At 36.3% G+C, this 24453-nt stretch overlaps 1 protein-coding gene across 12 annotated transcripts in view; it reads right to left on the bottom strand.

Moving 5' to 3' along the window:
- Window positions 1-3881: 3881 nt before the first annotated feature.
- tns1b (tensin 1b) overlaps window positions 3882-24453 on the bottom strand; it is a 255077-nt gene continuing 234505 nt past the window's right edge. For 11 of the 12 annotated variants that reach the window (XM_058786285.1, XM_058786289.1, XM_058786290.1 and 8 more), the window contains 12 exons: window positions 21786-21936; window positions 19961-21000; window positions 18621-18707; window positions 16927-17055; window positions 16270-16365; window positions 14452-14529; window positions 12584-12655; window positions 11618-11644; window positions 10288-10456; window positions 10123-10191; window positions 9234-9263; window positions 3882-7436 (listed from right to left, as the gene is read on the bottom strand). In XM_058786285.1, coding sequence (XP_058642268.1) covers window positions 7295-7436; window positions 9234-9263; window positions 10123-10191; window positions 10288-10456; window positions 11618-11644; window positions 12584-12655; window positions 14452-14529; window positions 16270-16365; window positions 16927-17055; window positions 18621-18707; window positions 19961-21000; window positions 21786-21936 — 2090 coding nt within the window. In that variant the 3' untranslated portion in view covers window positions 3882-7294. The remainder of the gene's footprint in view (window positions 7437-9233; window positions 9264-10122; window positions 10192-10287; window positions 10457-11617; window positions 11645-12583; window positions 12656-14451; window positions 14530-16269; window positions 16366-16926; window positions 17056-18620; window positions 18708-19960; window positions 21001-21785; window positions 21937-24453) is intronic. The other variant, XM_058786288.1, reaches the window with a different exon arrangement.

Below are 24453 nucleotides of genomic sequence, written 5' to 3'. Positions count from 1 at the left end.
AATGGACTGCCTAATTCCTCCCATCTTGTCATTTGGACCCCCTGCCGAGAGCGTTTCCAAAATCACAATGACATTTGCAGGGAAAAAATCGGCCCACACACGCTTCAAACGCCGTGTTGTACTTTTCCATCGGCCGTAACGTCAAACAGAGATGTTTTCCTGGAGCGATACGGTGTGTATAAACTGTGGGACTAAACTGGCTCCATTGTTTGGGTGTCGGGGGCGGACAGCTCTTCCAGTCACACATCAGTGAGATCGCCAAAAGCGAGACTTGCGCTAACAGAGAGTGTCTGAAATTCTTCTAGGCCCTTATCTGCCCCGCTACCAGCATCAATAATACAGTGTTACTGTGTAAAGGACAGATAAGCCCACCCCGGCCTGCATCTCCCCTTTACACCCAGACACGTTGCTGTTGTTGCTGCTGCTGCTGCGTGTTTTAGGAAGGGTCAACACTGACATCAAATGGCCAGCAGCTGTAATTGCAGCATGATTCGACCTTCTAGTGCCAGGGGTCACCAGAGTAAATCAGAGATGGCCAATCTTGGCCCCGGTGACCTTTGATTTAGCCATGCAATGTCACAAGGGTGGAGGTGAAGCATATCTTTATTTTTTATATCTATGCTATATCTAAATTTTTGCATTGACCTATAAATTAGATTTTAGATTTTAAGTACATTTTAATGTAATATTGTTGAATATAATGCAGCATTTACTTTCGGCCTATGACTCTCAGTCAGGTTTGATTTTTAGCCCTTCATAGTCAAAGGTTTGGGCACCTCTGTATACTGCACTACAATTATTGGAACATGCTTTACAAGAAAATACTACCTCAGTTAGTCTTCTTCAAAATGTGTTACTTACAGTTTATTTGTAATTATTTGTGAAATTTACCAGTAATTTTTGAGTATTTCATTTTTCAGTTTACACTATAAAAAGTGATAAGTTGACTTAACTTAAAAAAATTGAGGAAACCCGTTGCCTTAAAATTTTTAAGTAAATGATCATTAAAAAAATAAGTTAAGTGAATTGTCAAGTTCACTTAACTTTTTTTTTATTTTATTATTATTTACTTAATCACGTTTTACAGTGTAGTAAACTAAAACATTCCCAATACTTAAAATATTAATAAAAATTATATCTGAAATAATAAAATGAAATAAAATAAATAAAAATAACATGTATTCAGCTAGTTGTTAAGGCAACATTTCTCATTTTTATTTAGTTTTACTAAAACAATGTACTAAAATAACTAGAAAAATATATGCATACATAAAAATATAAAAAATAAAACCCCTGGCCTTCTGCAGGTCTTAAAAAGTCTTAATTTGCCCTTCCACAAATTATGGCTTTAAAAAAATTCTTAAATCAGAGCAAAAAGTCTTAAATTCATGAAGTAGTGTATTAAATGTTGCATGCATTGCTAAAAAAATGTACATGTTCAAATGAAAATGACAAATTAAATCTCGTTTTCTGAAAAACTGCACAAAACTTATGTTTGATACAAGAACAAATACCTGTCAATAGGGTGTGTTTTCCCTGTTTTCCCGGAACCTATTGCAGAGATTTGTTCTTTTTTTTTTTTTATCATAATCATGCACTCACCTCATTTTGATTTGAAGTTTACAGAAAACAAGACTTCTTATGTAATGTCATTTTCCCTCCAGTAAATATATCTTGATTTAAGAATATGTAGGCATTGGAAAACAAGACTTTTCTTTACAAAGTCTTAAAAAAAGTCTTAAATTGATCTTCATAAAACCTGCAAAAACTCTGTCATCCAAAATATTAATTTAAACTATGGTAGTGTCTCACTAATGTCATTATAGCAGAGATAAAACATTCATTCTAGACATCTTGTTCTTGCCTTTATAGCCAATGCTAGACATGGTTAAAGTGATTCCCTGAGACTGGTGAGTGTGTAGGCAGGACAAGATGATACTAACCAATAACAGACTCACAGTCTTAGGTCAGTTTGAAGGGCTTTGTCTGACTGATCAGTGGAAACTCTGAGTAATGCTGTAAGAGCTATTGTTTTGCTCCGTAATCTATTGGGGCTTCGAGTGACCCTCCCAACACAATGGGCCAAAGTTTTTTGTAACCTTTTAGCAATGTGAATAAGTAGGAGTGCCCCAACTTGGAACACAGTTAATGAGAAAAGGGTTTTCTGCTTACTGATCTGCTACATAACTCCATAACTCCCAAATGACATCACCATCTCCTCCTCGCTCGTGGAGCGATGTAATTAGTGAAAGTGAGAGAAATGTAAGTCAACACATGCGTATCTCCTCTATTGGATCTGCAGTCTGCCGCAAAAACCATCTGTTCTCTGGGATGATCCAAGCGTGCATCATGCTGCTGATGTTCAGAGCATGTAGAGTCAGGTCCAAAAGTCTGAATTTTCGAATAAATTAGCATTTATTAAATATTAATTTTTAATAAAGATTATTGTCATTTCAATGTAATATGTTGCATTTTTAGGAGACTTTATGTTCCTAAATTATATTAATGGAACAGTTATCCATTTATTTCCTTTTAACCACTTTTTGAGCATAGAACTGAAAATTAAGTTTCCAGCTTAAACGGTCATAAATCTTGAATGCTGAGGAGCACAGATTTACATTTGGCAAATTATTACTGAGGTGAAAAAAAAAAAAAAAAGTGAAACTAAGAAAAAATTAAAGTTTAGATTTATTATGAAAAATAATAACAAAAACACTATTTTGAAATTCTATATGAAATATATATTATCCAAAACATGTTTTACATGTAAAACATGAAAATCAAAGCCATAAATCTAAAGTTGTGGTCCAAAATTTCTTTCAGTAAGATTTTGTTTGGTGCAGTACCATTTTTCACCACAAGCCGTACAAGTGTGACTTTTTTCCTTTTTTTTTTTTCAGGACCAATTTAACCTTTTCAATTCATGTCCATTATTGATTGTGTTTGTTTGTGTGTTTGTATGTGTGTACCTGTTTTTCTATTCAGGTGGGGACTTAAACCTGAATACACACAGACTCATGGGGACTCATGACACAGTGGAGACCTAAATTGAGGTCCCCACGGGTAAACAAGCTAATATATCACACAGAATGAAGTTTTTTGAAAATCTAAAAATGCAGAAAGTTTCCTGTAAGGGGTAGGTTTAGGTGTAGGGTGATAGAATATACGGTCTGTACAGTAGAAAAAGCATTACGCCTATGGAGAGTCCCCACAAGCATAGCAAACCAGACACGTGTGTGTGTGTGTGTGTGTGTGTGTGTGTGTTTGTTTGTGTGTTCACATAGCCAAAAACAAGTGCTTACCATAAGTTTCTTACCATTCCAATAAAGTGAAAAATTCTTAAAAAAAAAAAATTCCTATACTTTTTGGTCAAAAATGACAAAACAGCACCAAAGGGTTAAATAAAACAACATTCCAGATCTCCATTGTATTCTCAGACTTTTGGAGCCTACTGTGTATCTGGACAGATTAGCATCCAAATTCCCATGTTTCGTGATCTATAGTCGAGGGAATTACATCAGATCAAATCTGTGTTACTGTATTTCATGCATTCCTACCCTTAATCCATAAATGTTCACATTACAAATGTTGATTTTGGCTATGAAGAAAAGAATTCGAAATAATGCATGGCCAATTCACAGCGCTTGACCTGCCTCCAAGGTTTCTTTGTGTGCGAGTTTATTTTTCCATCTCATTTTCCTCTGTATGACTGAAGAGCTATGGAAAAAGAGGCTTGGCCTCTGAAGTGATTGGTGCTATGACAGTTACATTAGTAAAATCAAATACCTTTCATTCAGATCCGGTAATGAAGTGTAACGCTGCACCTCATTCACATGATTAACTAGAGACAAAGCTTCCAAGAAATACACAAACCAGGACACTTTTTCTAGCAACAGTGTACTTTAATGTAACTGATTCGGACAGCTCTTTAATGTATTTTGTTTTTTTTTTTGTTTTTTTTGGGGTTTTTTTGCCAAAACAATACAATGAGGCTGTAAAACATGAAGCAAATAAAACGATGTGGTTCTGTACAGCAATAGTAGCTCATTCACACATTCTAAGTCTGTTAACGAGTGGACATAAAAAAATATAATAACACAACACTGCTGACTAATACATGGAGGAGTGGGGAGCCACTTTGATGGAAGGTCTCTTTTTCTGACTGCCTAAATGTTTTCAGGTAAATGCAAAAACCTCGTCACTTCTGTGTGGTTTGGAAATGACTGTTTGGAAAACACATGGCTTGTGTTGTTTATCTAAGCCTGTGCACCGAATGAAATATCCAGAAAGTCAAGCAAAGCAAGTAAATATATATTCTAGTGTGCATCATCACTCTTACACCATGTTTACACCAGACACGTCCAGCACCACAAATGTAATGACTTCCAACCGCCTACACTTTCTAGCGACTTCAATCTGAAATCATTTTACTTGCAAATTAATTGCTATGAATTTAATTTAAATAACTTGATTATTACATCAAAGTCAGACTGTGAAATTTAGCCTACTAATTTAAACCATCTAACCATATGTGCTCAATTGTTGCAATGCAAAATTGCACCTCATTCATGAATTGATGGCACAAATTGCAAATTCATTCTTACGTAAACTGAATTAAATGCAACTATTTACGTAAGAACAGACCTACAAGAAAGTCGTTATTTTAAAACAGCCCATGCAAAGTCAGTTTTAAAATAGAATTTGATTTTCCACAGATTGTGTGTTTTGATTGATGCATAGCCTCGAGCTTCCATTGCAGACAACCTCACGCCGCTGGACGCTTCCAGTGTAAACACGGTGTTGCTGTTAGGATAATTGAAGCAGTCATATTTATTTGATATTTTGCTCTTTTTCAGCTCTTGATCATTAAGTGCTTTGCATTCTTTTGGAGCAGTTTTGTAAGGCTAAACACAAGGGAATCATGGCAACCAAACACAGTGGAACACGTCATATAGCATGTGCATCGAGTCAAAACAGACCCCCATGCCAAAAACAACAAGCCGTCGTTCGCACACGACCAGACAGTGATCAATTCTCAAACTAAGGCGTACAAACGTGAAATAAAATCTTTGGCAAAAATGAAGTATTTACATACATAAAAGCAAAACACCCAAATCGGGGAAACACGGGACCCTTTTCGGGGCGGCACGGACATGCTGCTTAAACTAAAGAAGTGGGGGGTACTTTCTCTGCAAATCACAGTTAAAACACTGCAGTATTACTTTTCATCTAAATTTAATAAGGGTCCGTGAATCTAAGGGAATTGTAGAGGATGCATAGATGATGATATGGCTGGCAATACCTGACAGTGCCTCACGATGGCAGTATGAAACAATACTGAATTCTGCCTGAGAGAATCACTGTGAGCGGCCAAACGAGTGGGTTTCACCGAGGGCTGAACACTGGGAGGGAAAGGACGCCAAAATAATAACAATAATACAAAAATAAAGACGCTTCTTTACTTTTCTTTACACAAAGCCTCTTGCAGTAAACATATCAGCCAACTCACTTAATCTGAAGGAATTTTAGGATGTAATCCTTACGTATGCAAAAGCAAAGTCTATGTCGATCTAAAGCTAAAGGAAAACAACGTGAGAAAATATCCAATAATGACGAGCTTTCCAAATACATACACTTTACACCATATATCATAGAACGCTTCTCAAAATCACACGATTTTGAAATATTAGCCAAAATAAAGATTATTTCTTTTGGAGGCTAATCTTTGTGTAGACTATACAATATATCTATGGGTAAATGAGTTACATGGAGCAAAAAAAAGGTAGCAAAAACATCATAATACAATAAATATTCAGTAAAATCACTTTTTGATGTATTTTATATATATATATATATATATATATATATACTTAGCTTACTTTGGGGTAGAATGATAGTGTGAGTGTGTTTGAAGCGAGGCATAGAGATACAGTGACAGATCCACACCTTACTGCCAGATACACAATGATACACACTCAGACCTGAAGAGAAGAGAGCACAGCAGCGGCTCATGGACGCTAACAACTGCAGACCGGGAGCTAAAAGTTGACACTGAAGGTAGTGTGTTCAATTCAGCTCAGAGGTTACAACTACCTGCTTGGAAAGTGCAATAGAACAGCATATAAAATCAGACGTCCATCCACTACTGAGATGTTTCCCAAGTGGAAAGAGCTGAATGCAACATTTTGATTCATGATGGAGTTTTGGTTCCTTGCCACTGTTGCCTTTGGCTTGCACACTTGGGGTTTATTCAGAAAACTATTATCAATTTGACTTTGCCTTTCAATTCATTTTAAATATTGATGAACTTTCCAACATTGACACTGTTAATGAACTGAATTGAACCAACATTGAACTGAGCTGAGATTGAAGTTCTTCCATCATTTATTAATTTTGCTAATTTAATACTGGAATTTCCTGTTTATTACTGTGCAGCTGCTTTGAAACAATCTGTATTGTATAAAGCGCTATAGAAATAAACATCACTTGAAATGTATGACATTATGCAAACAGCTGCTCCCAGATAAGGATAAATGTTCACTTTTAAGCAATTTTTATATATGTGCAAAATGGTGTCGCCATTATTTTTTCCTTATACATCATCTGTGAATCTGACTTTTAATGCCATTGTATTGCACTTTCCTGAGTTGATATCTGAAAATTAAGAAACACCAACTCCAGCATCCCATTTTCTCTGAGAAGAGCATCTTTGAGGATGGGAATATCTAACCTTGTATCTTCTGCCAGATCTGTTACGTGCAAGGTTTTGCGTTTATCTCTTGGCTTATGAAAAGGTCTTGCACTTGTAGCGTGAGAAACAGGAGCCGCTTTCAGAAGGAAAAGAGGAGCTGCTTCAGTTCATATGTACAGTTTTAACGAAGCAGCCGTGGTTTACCAAGATATACAAGGACGCTTGAATAACGATTGGCTTGTCCTGACTGCTCTCTTATCTTTGGTACATCAGCCCCACATTTCAGCCTCCTCATCAACCTTTTTTTTTTAACTTTTTCTTTTCCTTTTTTCTTAAAAAAAAAAAAAAAAGAGCAACAAAATCACCGACATCATTTCCACGTCCCCTCCGAGTGAGATGAAGATCACCTCCCCTCTGTACTTCACTCCTCTACGCCCACACTGCACTTCCTCTGTCCCTCTTCCTCACTGCCATCCGAATAACCCTCCCTCACACATACACACAGCCTCTCACCCAAACATACAGAACGAAAAACAGAAACTTAAAAACAATTCAAACGGAGCAAAATGAAAGTCCTCCAGAAAGCAGCGCTGCGGTAAGAGTTCACCGCTTCTGAGAGCTGATCATCACTTTAGAGACAAAGTTGACGATGGCTGTGGCCGGTTGATCGGGATCCATCTCGGCGAACAGGTGACTGACGTTGTCTGTCGTGCTGCCTTGCTTTCTGGCCACAAAGCCAAAGAACCTGTGAAGAAGAAGAAAAACATGTTAATACACTATGTATTAAGGACAGTTCACACAGAACACATTCTTGCATTCCGTCTGCAAGATCAGGAGCTAGTGAAGACTTTAAACTTGTTAGAGAGATTCACAAGAGTACTAGGATGAATCTTACGAAGCATGTCCAGGTCACATTCCACCCCAAAATACACTGTAAAAAAAAAAAAAAATTTGAGCCAACTTAAAATTTTAAGGCAACCAGCTTCAGCAGATTTGAGTTTGCTCAACTTATTTTTGTGGGAGATTCTCAACTTTTTGTTGTATAAACTTAAAACAACAAGTTGAGAAAACTCAAAAATCTGCTGAAGCTGGTTGCCTTAAAATTTTAAGTTGGCTCAACTTTTTTTTTTTTTATAACAGTGTAGGCTGTAAATCTAAATCTGAAATGTAACTAAATATTCGTACAGATTTCTGTGACTAATCACACTTAAAACCCGTACAATCAACAAAGGAAGTATATATTTAAATAATATGTTCACTGACACTATATATAAAATAAAAAATTATATTTGTGATTAGGATTGATGCTGAATTATTATTATTCATGTGTTAAACAGTAATTAACACATTTGTGAAGTAATTATTTGTGAAATTTACTAGAAATTTCTCAGTGAAAATTATTTTTCTACACTTTTTTTTCCCAGTGTGTATACCGTATATATCATGCTCCTTTAAAAGCACTCTACCCACAGAATATTCTTTTCATAGTGGGGCAAAATGTGTCCTGAACATGTTCTTAACAAAACTACCCTTGTTATTCTTATAGTTGTATAGTACAGGTGAGCTCTGGCACTCTTGCTGACATCAAGATGTTAAATACACAACCCTGCTCTGCCTCACATGATCTGAACATATAAACCCAGCAGCATTCTTCATTCTGTTGTGGTATTAAACCTGAGCTTCTCCTCTCATCTCCTGAACCACAACAGCAGAAGTGACGTTCATCTTGAATGCATCTAACATCATGTGCTTTCATCCTCAGCCCAGTCCAATGATCTTTTCCTCCCCTGTAACATATCTGAGCACTGCATCAACAGCACAGTTCTAGCCTGATCTCTTTCAAAAGCAGCCCAGATCGAGCCGTGAGGGCTGTCACATGCCTCATTGCTCCAGAAGTGTAAAGTGTCTTGTGCGTGAAAACTCAAGTGCTTAGTAAAGAGATCTGATCAGATTGGCTGTGAGAAAATCATATCATACTTTTTATTTTGGGCCAGAAATCATCTCTGTGATTTTTAGAATGAAACAGGCAGAATGAAATGGAAAGATATTGTAAAGAATGTTGGTAACCAAACAGCTGACAGTATCCATTGACTTCCATAGTATGGACAAAAAAAAAAAAAAACTATTGAAGTCAGTGGCTACCAGCAACATTCTTCAAAATATCTTCTTTTGTGTTCAACAGAGGAAAGAAGCTCAAACAGGTTTGGGACAACTTGGGTGAGTAAATGACAGAATTTATGAGAATGATGAAGCATCTGAGAAGCATTTATCCTTCATGTATGTAGTGTGTGGCCTCAGAGGATAAATCATGACACACGTGTGTGAGGGTTAGCAAGTTAGCACCATGTTCTGTGCTGTTAGCTGAGACAGCAGAGATCATAATCTCGCTCATTCATCATGATAGCCCTGAGCACAGGCACTCTATCCCATGATGCACCCGGGAGGGGAAGCAGCTCTTGGGACTGATGCGTATCTAAACTGCTTTCAGATAACAGCATCTACTAAGCTGCAAAAGATCAAGTTCACCGTTATCAAAACTTACTTTGCAGTGCCACCCTCTGGTTTGCTCCACCTGGAACGACATTGAAACAGATTATGGATATTTAACTTTTAGCAACCACAGCATTAACTAAAAAATATAAAAAAACTATAATAATAACTAAAAATATCAATAAAAAAAGAACTTTTAAAAGGCGCTCACAGATGATAATAATAACAATAATTAAAAAAAGATATATACTTTGACCATTTCCTGAAGAACATGTTACAGCACTGTAAAAATAATTAATTCTTTAAGTTGTAAATAAAACAGATGTTACAGTAAAATACCATTTTGGTCTTTCTACTTCAAAGTTTCATGTTTAATTTAATGTGTTACTTGCGATTTCTTTGTAATTAATTGTAAAATTTTCCAGCAATTTCTAAGTGAAAATTATTCCTACACATTTTTTTTTTTTTTTTGCAGTTTAGTAGTAGCCACAATGGTACAATGTTCTAGTGTATTTAGTTTTGTAAATCTCTGCTCTATTCTTTTACCTACTACATTCTATATTCATTTTCTATTTTTTTTTTTTTTTTCACATATTTCTCGAGAGTTTATTTTATTTATTATATGTAGTCTTTTATTATGTGTGTTTATATCTATAATTCCTTGTTGGTTATGTTTGTTGCACTGTGGGATGAGAAACTAACAAAAAAAATAAATGCAGGCCTATATAATGTAACAAATAAAGAACCTTGAATCTTAAAACTTGAGGTTAAAGCTTTGAAAAAGCCTTGAATTGTAATATTGCACAATATTAACAGCAATACTGCCTGACAAGCACAAACATAATTCTGATCCTGTCACCAGATCCACTGATCAATATATAAATGTTGTGACATTGACTGCTGTGGCTAAAGTTAATGCTAATGTTTCCGGGTTTGCGTACTTCCTCTCCTGTGGATCAATGTCGCAGAACGTGACCGTGCTGATGGGATAATGACGTCTGAAGAAAAGCCTGTTGAAGAAATGACAGGTATGTGCTTTTAAAACATGTTCTGATGCTCTTGAAAACATTAAGATTTAAATAGAAAAAAAAGAAAAAGAAACTCACTTTCTCTGGTTGTCAGTGAGTGTGATGCCTTGTGCCGACACCTTGAAGTGAACAATGGTGGCTGAAGGTGTGGGACTGCCTGCCATGGTTTCTGAGATGGCCTTGGCAACGGCCTGAGGCCCAGTCAGAGACTCCATATCCACAGAGTTTATGTACAGGACATTGCATGCTGGGAAGGACAAGAAAACATGCACGGATCAATAATCATGCTGGTATCTGCAGAGAATTAAATTACAGCTGCATCATGTAATGCATATGTGCCTTAATAAACTCTGATCTTCATACATACTGTGATTTCATCAAACACAAGCATATCATTAGTACATTCTGCATATGCATAATCCAGTGGTTCTCAAAGTATGGGTATCATTCATATCCACATATTCATATTTTAGTATAATTTATACTAAATATATGCTATTTAACTTTATTTTTATATTTTCCATTTTCATTTGAATTTTTTATTTTTACTAAATTTATCATTTTTAGTTTTTGTCATAATATTTCATAATATCTTATAATTATTTAAGCTTTTTTCAGTAAAGAAAAATATTTTTACTAGTTTCAGTTAACAGTAACAACACAATAATGCACATAAAGGACCAATGAAGTTTGTGTGCATATATATATTTAATAATTATTATTATTAGTAGTAGTAGTAGTATAAGTATTACTAAATGTATTCTACTTTTTTTTTTTTTTTTTTGCTTATTATTTTCGGTTAAACTACCCTTCAACATTGCTCCTGGAAATCAGTATTCATGTTTGTTTGTTTTATTTATTTACTAAATACATCTTTGAAATATTCTATGTATTTTTGCATGCATTTAGGATGCATTTTCCCCTTTTTATTATTACAAAGACATATCAAACTATAGAGAATAAATGCAGATAATGTTTTGTTTTTTTTAAATATCTATCTACAATTCAACAGCTGTATATACTTTACTAAAATATGGCAACAACTGATTAGGAGGGCTCACAATTTTTCTGGTCTCAAAGGTGGTGCTGAAAAGAAATTGAGAACCACTGGCATCATCTATCAGTAGATCCATGCATAGTAATCTAAAATCAGTCATGAAAGTACATGCCATATTCATTTAGAAAGGTGTTCTTGAAATACAATCGAGGCCTTGACAAAAAGCTGAAAACACAGCAGCCGAACAGTTTTTAGCAGACAGGTGAGGGTGCTTCTGGAGGTCTGGACCATCACATGCACAGACAGTAGCAAAAGAGGAGTGCGGTTCTCTCTCTAGACACGGCGGTCAAAGTCAGGTTAAACACAACGACAGATAAATGAATAAAATACACAGAGCATCACTGGGTTTACCATGGGAGTCAGCTGGACTCTTCTGCCCTAAATCATTTCCACAGGAGTGACACCAGGGTGGGGAAGAACATGGCAGTTGGTTCAGAGTTGATATCAGATCATAAATAAGTAACAGAGCTAGCGTGACTGCATTGACACTTGGACTAATGCAATAAAACCCTCATTAAAATAATACAGATCTATGATTAATATAAATAGATAGATTTACTAGAATTACTATTTTTGAAAACTAAACTTAAAAACCTGAGCAGATTGTTCCTTATTTAGGGGATTTTGCTGAATGAAGTTGCGCTAAACACATTGAACTTTAATGCATAAAAAACCTGCTTTTAAGCAAATGTTCTAGATTAAATATTACCTTTTTACATAGTACAGATATAATTCTAGCTCTATAGAAAATATCGAGTTTCTCATGGCAGTGAGAGCAAGAAAATATGAACTTTTTTTTTTTTTAACAAATATGTTCATATTCTCTGGATTTTTGTTCATGCATTTACATGCAATTTCAATGTATTTTATCTATCAACATTCTGAATATTAGCTGCATCAACAACATTAAAGGCATAATGTTGATTACCACAAAATATAATTGAGTAAACCCTCAGCTTTCTTTTATTTTCCTTTTTTTTTCTTTCTCAAAATATTGAAATACAGTCCAGCATTTCCGATTGTTTAAAAACAAAAAGTGTAGCTCACATTTTTGTTAAATGTGTGTTTTAATGTTTATTGTCTGGCCCTTGTACTTCTTGTATAAGTGCCTTTCTGTAACTGATCATTGCCCTTTTAAAACACTGAAAGTTGAAAGGTTGTTTTCTGTGGTAATTCACATTGTGCCACAAATGCTGGAACATTGCATTTAATGAGTTTAAACGTTAGATGAATAAAAAGATACAAATAAGTGATTGTGATATACCAATAATCACTGATTAATAATGAATCAAATAATGAATAGTGAAATATTCTCACCTGCACCCTGTTTGAGCATCTCTGCCGCTGGGTTAGTTGGTGTTGCAATCTCAGGCGACTCCTCCAGAGGATCTGTAAAAATCACAACGGGTCAAAGTTTAGACTTTACACATCCTGTCCGTTTAACCTGTCGTAGTGCTGCAAGAATTCTTGCTATGCTAGGAATCAAAGCGCCTGGCTAACACGCTGTCACACAGTGTTTGAAAAGGTAGAGATGCACACATAAAGGTGTGCGGTTTCATGCCACCTGACACCTGGATGGCATATAGCAGTTGGCTGAGGACGGAGACCAGCTGAACGCACAGACCTCGGAAAACGCTCACAATTATTCACACCGGGCAAACAGGACATACATCATCGTGACAGAGAGCGCAGTTAAGTAAGGTCATGATGAGTGGGCATGTACAGTAGGAACACAAACACACACAAGTCACAGTGAAAATATGTGAAGTATGCATCTGACTTTACTTTTGTATATCTATATATTAGTGGTGGGCCGTTATCGGCGTTAACGTGCTGCGTTAACGTGAGACTCTTATCGGGCGATAAAAAAAATATCGCCGTTAATCTATTCTCAAAGTTGGGTTGGGAGCTGGGTCTATACTACGCAAGCTATGATGACTTTCACCTTGATATTTTAGCGCGGATGTATACCTAGCCGAATTGCACTGTAGGGGCGAGAACGAGTCTTTGAACCTGTGTGTATGCGTGCTAACATGGATGCAGCTATGAAGCAGCCGGGTTTGCTTCAGGAAAATGTATTTTAAGAAGCTTCCCAATGAAGATCGGCAAGTCATTTCTGTCTCTCGTTACATGGTCACGCTCTCTGTATCGCGCACAGCGGAGTTCCGCCCGGTTCGCACACACACACACACGTGGCGCACACACAAGTAAGCACACTCCCACTCCTATTTGTAAATATTAAGCCGCCAAAACGTCTATTTAAATATGACTTCTGCGTGTCTCTGTGTTAATGTATGGCGCAAGGCGCGCGGGTTTGTTTACTCATACAGAAGCCCGCGTGGCGCTTGCGGTGATATTAACGTCTGTCGTCTCACTAAATGAGGACATAAATACATGAACAACATCTCCAGAACTGCTCTGAGAGTCACTTCACGAGCACTCGGCGTTTCATTTGAGAAAAACTATCCTCATATCATATACACAGAAACGTAAAGGTATTCACGGCAACCCGTCAAAAAAAAAAAGTTCGGTTTCACTTGAAGACATTGGGCAGAACATAATAGGCTACTACTATTAAAACTATTAAAACCTTATCTTTAAGGAATAATCATACAATGTCTTCAATGTTATTATCAATATTAAATTCTTGATGACTGCTAGTTGTTTACTACTAGTAGTGAACTTATTCTGATCTACTTGGCAGAATTCAAATGAGCCATTTTAATCTAGATTAATTCCAAGATTAATCTAGATTAATCTAGATTAAAAAAATGTATCTATGCCCACCACTACTATATATATTACATTTTGCTTTAACAACAGTATCGCTCAAACTTCAGAGTTCAGATGCTTAGGTTAGCATCCTTGTAATTTTATGCAAATTGAAAAATTGCATTAAAAAAAATTGGATGAAAATACCAAGATGCAGACGTAGTGGGAAAAAAAGTCCATTTGTATTTTGCTTCCCAAAAGTAACAGCTTCATTATGCAAACTGTTTGTGCGATATTCTGATTTTTCACATAAAGTGCATTTGCAGCTTGCACTAAAACACAGCTAATGTCAAGTGCTTATTTGATTAGTTATCCAGAAATGAAAAAATTAAAAAAAAAAAAAAAGGTTTTCAATGTAGTCTCAGACTTTTGGACACCACTGTATGTGTAGAGAAAGTGATATGACGTCTCACCTCTGGTTGGTATGACTAGTTTGCAGGGTAGAGCCAGAGGAGTGATGGAGTGCTGGTAGACCAGTGCAGACAGGCAGCCTGAGCACAGAATATGAAAACAAAATTGGGGTCAGATTTACGAGCGGAAATCAGAGGAGGGCATACTTTACATTACAACCCCCTGAAGCGGTCAAAATTTGATGCCCGGCATTGGCAATCCATAAATCCATGTTGTTGACCGGTTGTGTCAGTGAAAGTTGGACGATAGGTAGGACAGTCATGCCGGCACTTGCTTCAACCTCCAGAGTCTTAATTTATTAAACCTCTGCTTCAAATATTTGACTATATTAGGAAAAACAAACTCTGGAGAGACTTTGTTTGGGCAGAACGTTTCCTACTGCTCATGAGAAACAGCGGAACTGCGGAAGCAAAATGTCCAGGTTAATGGTGGAAAGGAGTCTTTGTTGCCAATTTTAAAAGTTATTATCAGCTTTTAAACTCTCCTCCCTCAGCAATCAGATCTTATCAACACTAACAGGAAATGAAGACAGTTTACTTTAAGGCCCCTTTACAGGAATCGTTCACTCCTAAATTGGAGCACAAAAAGTGAATTGTCCATTCTTTTTTTAATATTTGGAATTAAACGATGACAGATGCTGCCAAGCTCCAAACAAAAATAAAAAATAAAATAAACAACGTATCACAAAAGTGGTCAGTATGACTGGTGTATTATAATGCATTTGTGCCTTCTGAACCCATGTGTAAACGCAAGTTGCTATTCACTAAAAAAAATAATGAAATCAAATATGGCAAACGAAAAGCATTGTGTCAGGTTTGACGTCAATGATTTTTAGTCACAAGACACAATTGTAATCTTTATCACATAAAGCTATCATATGATTTCAGAAGACAACTTCTATGATATGTTTATGGAGCTTTTGGTCCTTTTGATGGATATGGTCATTGTGTTCTGCATGAAAAGTAGATTAAAGGTTCTACAGAAATTCACCAGTATGCGGGTTTGGAATGATATGAAGATGATAAAACGTTTTGGGTGAACTGTTCCTTGAGCGGTGGGTGTCCTGGCAGAGATTCAGCTGGAGGAGTGGAGCTTAAGTACTTCTGTATGTTTATTAACATGAATATAATTCCCGACAACACCGGAATCCTGCCAAATTTCACCCACACCTGCTTTCATTCCTACAAATCTTGAGTTGTCCTTTGTCTGTTCTGCTTTTCGTAATAAACACACGCTTATGCAACGGTTACCATAACGGGATGTTTGTTTGAGCTCTTATGCAAGCTGCCCAGCCCTGAATTTTTATGTCTCCTTATTTGATGTGAAACGGGGCATATTGGAGAAGACAGCACTGTCCATTGAACAGACTATAGGCCTCCGTGTAATGTGGTCAGCAGACAGTAAATTAGAGAGGGGCCGTCTTTAAGCTGTACTTAATAATGTCAGCTGCTTCCATGCTGTCGTTTGGACTACATATGTTCTACAGCTTTCTGGAAGCTACACGGACAGCTTGATTTAAAGGGAAGGATTCACATGCTAACTTGTATTGAAGAGCAAAAACCACACAAGCATTTGTTCCACAAGCTTGACAGATTGGGCTTTCACATTAGTGAACATTCAACAAATCATTCTCACGTCAGTGTTCGCAAGCTATGAGGAGATTACATAGGCAAAAATCCTGTGGAGAAAAGTGAAAAATTCATCCAAAATGGTTCAATCTAATTAAAAATGACTATTTTAATGTGTTTGCAACATGCTAATACTAAACACAGGTCGGTAGGTTTCAAAACAAAGATTTGAATTTAAACAATTTGATTTACCAAAGTATGGCTCATTAGGACAGCCCTTCAGTCTCACGCCTTTTGGACTCGTCTCAATCAGGAAATGTCTCACCAACTCATTAGTGACGTCTCCGGCTGATAAAATGATGGAACAAAAATAAAGTAACACAGCATAATAAAAACAGCCAATAATAGTATAATTCATATTTGCAATGCAATATTTATTCAAATATTTGTACACAATTGACTGAATTGGTGTTTCTCAAAATCTTAAAAACAGTATTTCATGTCCATTAATTTAATATAATTAAAATAGTTCATTTATTAAATGGATATGAAACAAATCTACAGAAATAAATAACATTTTGAACTGTTTTTTTAAACTATTTTATTACACGATAAGAAAGAGCATATATAAGATTGACCATGCCACAACTGGCCAATCAGGATCCATGATTTCAGAGATCTATGCAATAATATTGAGTAAAAAGAATAAGTGGCAGGTAGTGCAGGGAAGCCACTGTCTTTGGTTTTCCTTATGAAATGTTTCAGTGTGTGTTGTTAGGTGTGTGTGTGTTTGTCTGCTGCGGACACAACAGGATTATGATCCAGGCGGGGTCAGATCTGCTGTCTGGAATACATCTGGCAAATGATTATCTGCATTAGCCGCATGCCTGGAGGACGCACATGAAATACCTTTCTTTGTAGGTTGCAGGGTCGGAGGTGGAGAGGCAACTTTCATGGCCAAGCCGTAGGCCCCTCTGAATGAATGACTGTCCCGAATGACAAAGGCTCCAGGCTCTTGATCCTTCAGCATGTTGATCGCTAGAGCAAGGAGGAGAAAATCACAAAGACAGTTTATTTGTAGCATAATGGCAGCTTCAGTCTTATAAAATGAAAATAAATATAATCAATCCCCCCCAAAACTTATTTTTTTTGTTGATGATGCAGATAAGTTATACAAGTCCAAAATGTGTGGCATCCCAGGTTCTGTTTATTGTGCAACCAAAAATACTAATAATAACCATAAAAAATATAAAGATTCTATCCATAACACTGCACAATTAAATTTTAACAAAGCCTTCTCAAAATATGCCAAAAAAAAGCTCTCTTTCAATCGTTAATATGAATATAATTATGTGTTTAGATATAAATATATTTAGAAATAACATAAATATATTCAGCTTATTTATATAAATATATAAATAATCAAGATTAATTTATAAACAGTAGATCATCAGAGATCACTTGTCATAAACGTTTAGTATTATATCTATTATAATATTGGTAACACTTTACAATAAGGTTAATTAGTTAACTACATTGGTTAACATGAACTAAGAATGAACAATACTTCTACAGCATTTATCAATCTTAGTTAATGTTATTTTCAACATGTACTCATGCATTATTAAAATCAAAAGTTCTGCTTGTTAACATTAGTTAATGCACTGTGAACTAACATGAATTAACAATGAAAGACTGTATTTTCATTAACTAACCTTAACAAAGATGAGTAAATATTGTAGTAAATGTATTGTTCATTGTTTGTTCATGTTAGTTAATACATTAAATAACATTAACTAATGGAAAATTATTATAAAGTGTACTTTTTTTTTGTCAGTCAAAATTGACGAAGTCTGTAAATAATAAATAATGGTTAGAAATAATGCTTGTCAATATTGTCCATGCTGCATATGTGCCTTTATTATAGCATTTCACATTAACAGTTCCACAGTATTAATAATATTATTCCATAAACACTGACAGAGGCTGTTAAGCTGCACATGTAAGATTTACAATATAAAGTTTAAATATATATTTTCATTATTATTCACCATATTTTTTTAATTATTATTTTATTATTACTTTATGTAAATCACTTTGGAAAAAAGCATCTGCTAAATGAATAAATGTAAATGTATTTTTCGTCATGTGACTTTTTTTTTTTTTGTTAGCATTATTCACCAGTTGGAGATGTGACTGTTAAGGCTATAATATGTTAACAAATTGCTGTAATGTACCCTGCAGTTTTACACACAGAGAGATAGGGAGTGAGTGGAGGAAAAAACCTTGCTAAGGAGGTCTATTCGTTATCGTTAAGACAAGTTAATGAAGCAACAGATGCAGATGTTCGCTGGATTTAACTGAGCACACATGTCGAGTGCCATGTGATGTCACTGCATGTGCTTGCGTTTAGAGAGGACTCCAGTGCAGATGATCTAATCCAATAAGAGCACAGAGAAGAACCAGATGTGGAGACCAACAGCGATTGACCTCAAAAAGGGTGGTGTGAGACATATTTTACTGTTTATGGGAGTTATGAGCCTCATTTGGGGGTCTAAATATAGATAAATTAACCCTGGATCACACATATACTGTGTCCTTACCTTGGTCTCTGGAGATATCTGGTTTATACCAAAATTTGGACGTGTCCTGGACAAACTTCACGTTCAGCCTGGTCTCCGGACTTCCATCTGGGAAATGAAATATGCACTTTATTTAGCGGTCCATCAGCTGTAAACTGAAATTGGTTTAATATGCCTAAGCTAATGAATGCAGTACTCTTTCAAAACTACACTGACACACACACCTGTCTAAAATTACCCTCAGGACCATCAGTATCTTATTAAATTATCGACAGCAACACCTACAATAAGCACGTGTTTCTCACAGCCCAAGAACACAGATCCTGTAACAGCACAGCCGTAATACAGTCTTACTGCTCTAAGAAAACGCTTAGTACACAATAAAAATATTAAATATTAAAAATAAGGGGACACATTTTTTTTTTTAATGTTATTTCAGTGCTATCCTAAAAGACATTGAAGATATAGTCCATGACATGTAAACAATAAGAGAATGCTATTTTAGAGGTTCTTGTCAACAATTTAAATTTATGAATTTTCTACTTAACACATCAGTTCATTGTATTCACTGTTTAATGTACTTGCATTAGTATGAATTTTCTACTATACATTAATTTAGCTACTATTTGTAATTTACAAGAAAGGCTCTAACATCTGATTACATTGAGTCCACTTTTTGCATTTCCACTATGGTCCGTAAAGTTGATTTATTATAATATACAGTACTATTTTAATAGTTTGGGGTCATAAGATAAAAAAAACAAAAAAAAAAAACACATTTTTTAGTCTCTATGATCACTAAGGCCACATTAATTTAATAAAAAACACAGTAAAAACAGTAAAATTGTGAAATATAATTACAATTTAAAATAACTGTTTTCTATTTCAATATATTTTAAAATGCAATTCATTCCTGTGTTGAAAAGCTGAAATTTCAGCATCATTACTCCAGTCTTCAGTTTTACATTTGCTGCTCAAGAAAAATTTGTGCTTCCTCATGTGTTTTTTTTTTTTTTTTTCAGTATTTTTGAACAATAGAAAGTTCAAAAGAACAATATTTATTCGAAAGAGAAATCTTTTGTAAAAGCCTTTACTGCCATTTCTGATCAATTTGAAAAATTCTTGCTGAATTAAAATATTTTTTTTTAAATCTTACTGACCCCTTTGAATTCTTATATACTGAAATCTATATATTTATTATGAAAAATATCTCAAATTCAGTTAAATACAGATCAATATTCCATAGATGCCATTCCTGTTCATGATTAATTCATACTTAAAAACTACTATCAGCAGTTACTTCCTTACATTTAAATTCAAAAGACAATACATTTCAAATTTCATTCAGTAACTAGTCTTACCGCACATGTTGAGTTTGGAGAAGTCAGGGAGCGTGTTGAAGAAATGAACGCTTGGAGTGCTGCCGCCACTGGACACCGGCGAGGACATCTTCCCATTGAGCGTTCCGTAGGACAGTCCGCCATTGGAGCGATCGCCGCTGGACATGCGTCTCTTTTCAGGAAGCTGAGGTTGGGGGGCAGGACTGCCCTGCCTGAATCCCACTCCATCTATGTATCCCGCCGGAGAGACTGGGAAAGAAGGTGTAGATGGCGGCTGGTATCCAGAGGAACTGCTTTGGCGTGAAAGGGCTCCATGCCGCTCTTCTGGAGTGGTGTAGCCGCTGTACATCGGGTGCCTGTCCAGACTGGGGCTACCCTGCGTTAGGGATGGGTGGTGTCCCAGAATGGGGCTGCCCTGGCTGGGATGTGTAAGTGAAGATTGCCTGCTCAGGACGGGGCTACCCTGGTTGGCTTGGGTAACAGATGGCTGTCTACTCAACACTGGGCTGCTTTGGTTAGGCAGAATGATTGGTTGATTCAGGGACGCCTGTCGGCTGCTCTGGATGGCTTGTCCCAAGGGTTGCCTGCTGAGAATCGGACTGCTCTGAGTCCCGTAGGTGACGGGATACTGTCTGGACAGCATCGGACTGCTCTGCGTTCCCTGGGACACCATTGTGTGTCTTCCTTGCAGGGGACTACCAGCCATTCCAGGCAGATGACCGTTGGCCGGAGTCGGCTGACGGCCCAGAACGGGGCCGTCCTGATTAGGTAGTCTGTGCTGGAGGCTGGGAGCGGACGTCATGTCAGGCAGGACAGCTTGGTATCTTGTGCCAGGACTTCCGGGGAGTGGCTGGACGGTCGTGGTGTTATTTTGTATGGCCTCTGGTAGAGAGGGGCTGATATCAGGGGTGATGTAGCCACCCAACATGCTGCTAGAGGTGGGGTAAGAGGGTGTGGGTGTTTGGTATGTGCTTTCGGAAGGCTGGGAGTGAAGGACGGAGTCGACAGCAGCCTGGGACAGTGAATTCAACCCCACCCCGCTATCGGTCAATGTGTTTTCACTGAAAGAGCCCAAAACAAGAGAAAAAGAATGATTATGAAAGATAAGCTATTAAGGATTGATATTAAAATGCATTTGTAAACAGACAGTACACAGATACTTTTTTAGCCAGACTGCATTCTGATGCACTTGTAGTGTGATCAAAAAGATTTGATCTCACATACCCATACAAAATGCTAATTTTCTCTCACATTAAGAGAGGTTGCATTTAATTACATGTAGCTGAATGTGGATAACAAAAACATATTTGCATGTACATCATTTGTTCATTAAATTATTAGTTATAATTTATTGGTTGGTTATTTTTTTTCGGTGACAGTCAATTGTTGTAACATGGATTTCTGAAAATACCTTATAAAAACAAAACAAAATGGTTTTAATGGTTTATCAATTTTACATGTTGATAAAGTGATTTCAAGTGGGCTGATCTTCACCAAAATAAGCTGCAAAGTGGACCAAATGTATGGTGCTACTCAAAATCTGGATATTCCAGTATGAAACCAGTGTGTAAAACTATTATAAATTGCTTTCATTTCATTAAATAAAATAAAATAAGATCTTGTTTTGACAACTAATTGAAATAAATACTTTTAAGTTAAAGTAATAAAATTACTAAAAGTAAAATTGAAATAAAAATAAAGTTAAATAGAAATACAAAAAATTAAAATAACAAAATTACTAAAATGAAAATGAAAATATAAGAATAAAAGCTAATTTGAAACATATAATATATTACTATTCTACACTCAAATAACGCTATGAAACATGAGGGTAGTTGTCACTTACACTGCATCTGGGCACTGAATAGGGCTGCTGGAGGAAAGAGGAGCATTGTAGGCATGGGACAGCCCGGCAGGACGAGCTAAGCTGTCGCTGTCATATGTTAGCGGCCCACTTGCAGCTGCTTTGGCCACAGACTCCACATAGCTACGAGGCTCTGGCAAAGAAACAAAGAGAGAAATACCTGTGAGTGCAGGAGTTTAGACGAGTCAAACAAAAAGTCAAGATAATATATAAATACTTTGTAAGGCCGAGAGGTGACATCTGACCCTGAATTGTGAAGAAACTTCATTAAGGTCACAGATGAATAGGATAAAATGAGTTGTAATGAAGACTGGAGACGACCATGATGTGTAAGATGACAAAAATCGACCAGAAGGTGAGGTGGTTTAGATGTAACACTACACTTAAATCTTGTACATTCTTACCTTCCTCATCTTCACTCTCTGTTTTCCAGACGGCAGAAGAACAAAATTATAAGAAACAAATAGTAGAAGTTCAAAGAGATGGGGAGAAGAAGGGATAATTGCTAACATATTAATGAAAAAACAACGAACGATAACAGCTTTATTCATTCTAAGCCCATATTAATTTCTTCCATAATCACAAAAACACAACCTCTGTTTGTTTTCCATACAAGCAAAGTGGAAGGTTATTCATTAAAAAGGACAAAAGTCCCCCAAAAACTGTAAAAGTGGTCCATATGACTTGCGTTTTGTCTCCTTTTGTATTTTACAGAAGTAAAAATTTAATGTAATGACAACAAAGAGGGAAACGCAACCAAAGAAAACACAATGTAATCTTCATTCGCATTTTTGCTGCTCGAAATACCAGCAGGCCCCAGTGCAGATTAAAATATCCAAAGTTACATCCCTTATCTTCAAAAAAGCACATGACATCATTTAAGTTAACTATAGTAAGACAAAGAGGCCCTTGTGACACATCATCTCGTAATAATGTTAGTGTGTGTACTGTATGTATGGCTCTTTTATTTTGGCAGGCCTCAAATTAACTCCCTGAGGAGCCACGCTAAAATCAGCCCTGCATGAGAACTTGTTCCAAACTAAAGAGTCTCCGTAACTCCTCATAGGATCCTGTTACCTCCGAGTCTACAAAAACTACATAGTTTACACCCTCTGGTTTCTGACGGTGAATCTCACTGAACCTGGCGAGACAAGACCAGGTCATATATCACCCCGAAAATCAAAGGAAAGAAATAAAAAAATTATAAAGGAAAAGAAATGTGGACTTGTTTTCATGACTTCACCCCTGGAGACACTGTAAAACTGCATTAAAAGAAACAATTCAATAAATTATTTTTTGGTTATATATTTTTTCTTGCTAATATGAAGCTTAAATAGCGTCATACCATCAAACATTAAATATACCCTTGGGACAAAGAGAGCGTAATAAATCAACTTAAAAATGGGCTCTGTTCAAAAAACTAGTAAGCTGTCTTGTCTACTGCCTATATAGGGAGCTACTTACTAAGACAACATCCTCATTAGTGACTGATTTGGCAAGTCTGAATATATTTTAATTGAGTTTGTGCTAGCATGACACTCTAATAAGCATACAAATAACAGTCTTTAATATTGAGTAAAGTAGTCCATTTTTATTACAGTATATTAAACTAAACTGAGCTTTCTTGAACTGATATTTTCCAATGGAAATGTTTTAGATTGGAAATGTATTAGGAATATGCTACGCTGAAAAAGTGACAGTAAAGACATTTCTAATATTACAAATTGTTAAAAAAATGTATCAGTTTCCACAAAAACAATAAATAATTAAAGCAGCACAACTGCTTTCAACATTGATAATAATAAATGTTTATTGAACAGCAAATCAGCATATTAGAATAATTTTCTGAAGAATCATGTGACACTGAATACTGGAGTATAATATTTCACAATATTACTGTTTTACAGTATTTTTAATTAAATAAATGCAGCCTCATTGAGCATTAATTGTTTTTGTTTGTTTGTTTGTTTGTTTTTAATTGCAAACAAAAAACCCCCAAAAATTATATATATATATATATATATATATATATATATATATATATATATATATATGAATACTGAATACTCCTAAGTATTCAGACCCTTTGCTGTGACACTCATATATTTAACTCAGGTGCTGTCCATTTCTTCTGATCATCCTTGAGATGGTTCTACACCTTCATTTGAGTCCAGCTGTGTTTGATTATACTGATTGGACTTGATTAGGAAAGCCACACACCTGTCTATATAAGACCTTACAGCTCACAGTGCATGTCAGAGCAAATGAGAATCATGAGGTCAAAGGGACTGCCTGAAGAGCTCAGAGACAGAATTGTGGCAAGGCACAGATCTGGCCAAGGTTACAAAAAAATTTCTGCTGCACTTAAGGTTCCTAAGAGCACAGTGGCCTCCATAATCCTTAAATGGAAGACGTTTGGGACGACAAGAACCCTTCCTAGAGCTGGCCGTCCGGCCAAACTGAGCTATCGGGGGAGAAGAGCCTTGGTGAGAGAGGTAAAGAAGAACCCAAATATCACTGTGGCTGAGCTCCAGAGATGCAGTCGGGAGATGGGAGAAAGTTGTAGAAAGTCAACCATCACTGCAGCCCCCCACCAGTCGGGGCTTTATGGCAGAGTGGCCCGACAGAAGCCTCTCCTCAGTGCAAGACA

The sequence above is a fragment of the Onychostoma macrolepis genome, chromosome 09 (genome assembly GCF_012432095.1).
Source record: "Onychostoma macrolepis isolate SWU-2019 chromosome 09, ASM1243209v1, whole genome shotgun sequence".
NCBI classification, from domain to species: domain Eukaryota; kingdom Metazoa; phylum Chordata; class Actinopteri; order Cypriniformes; family Cyprinidae; genus Onychostoma; species Onychostoma macrolepis.
This window is presented reverse-complemented; position numbering and strand designations above follow the sequence as displayed.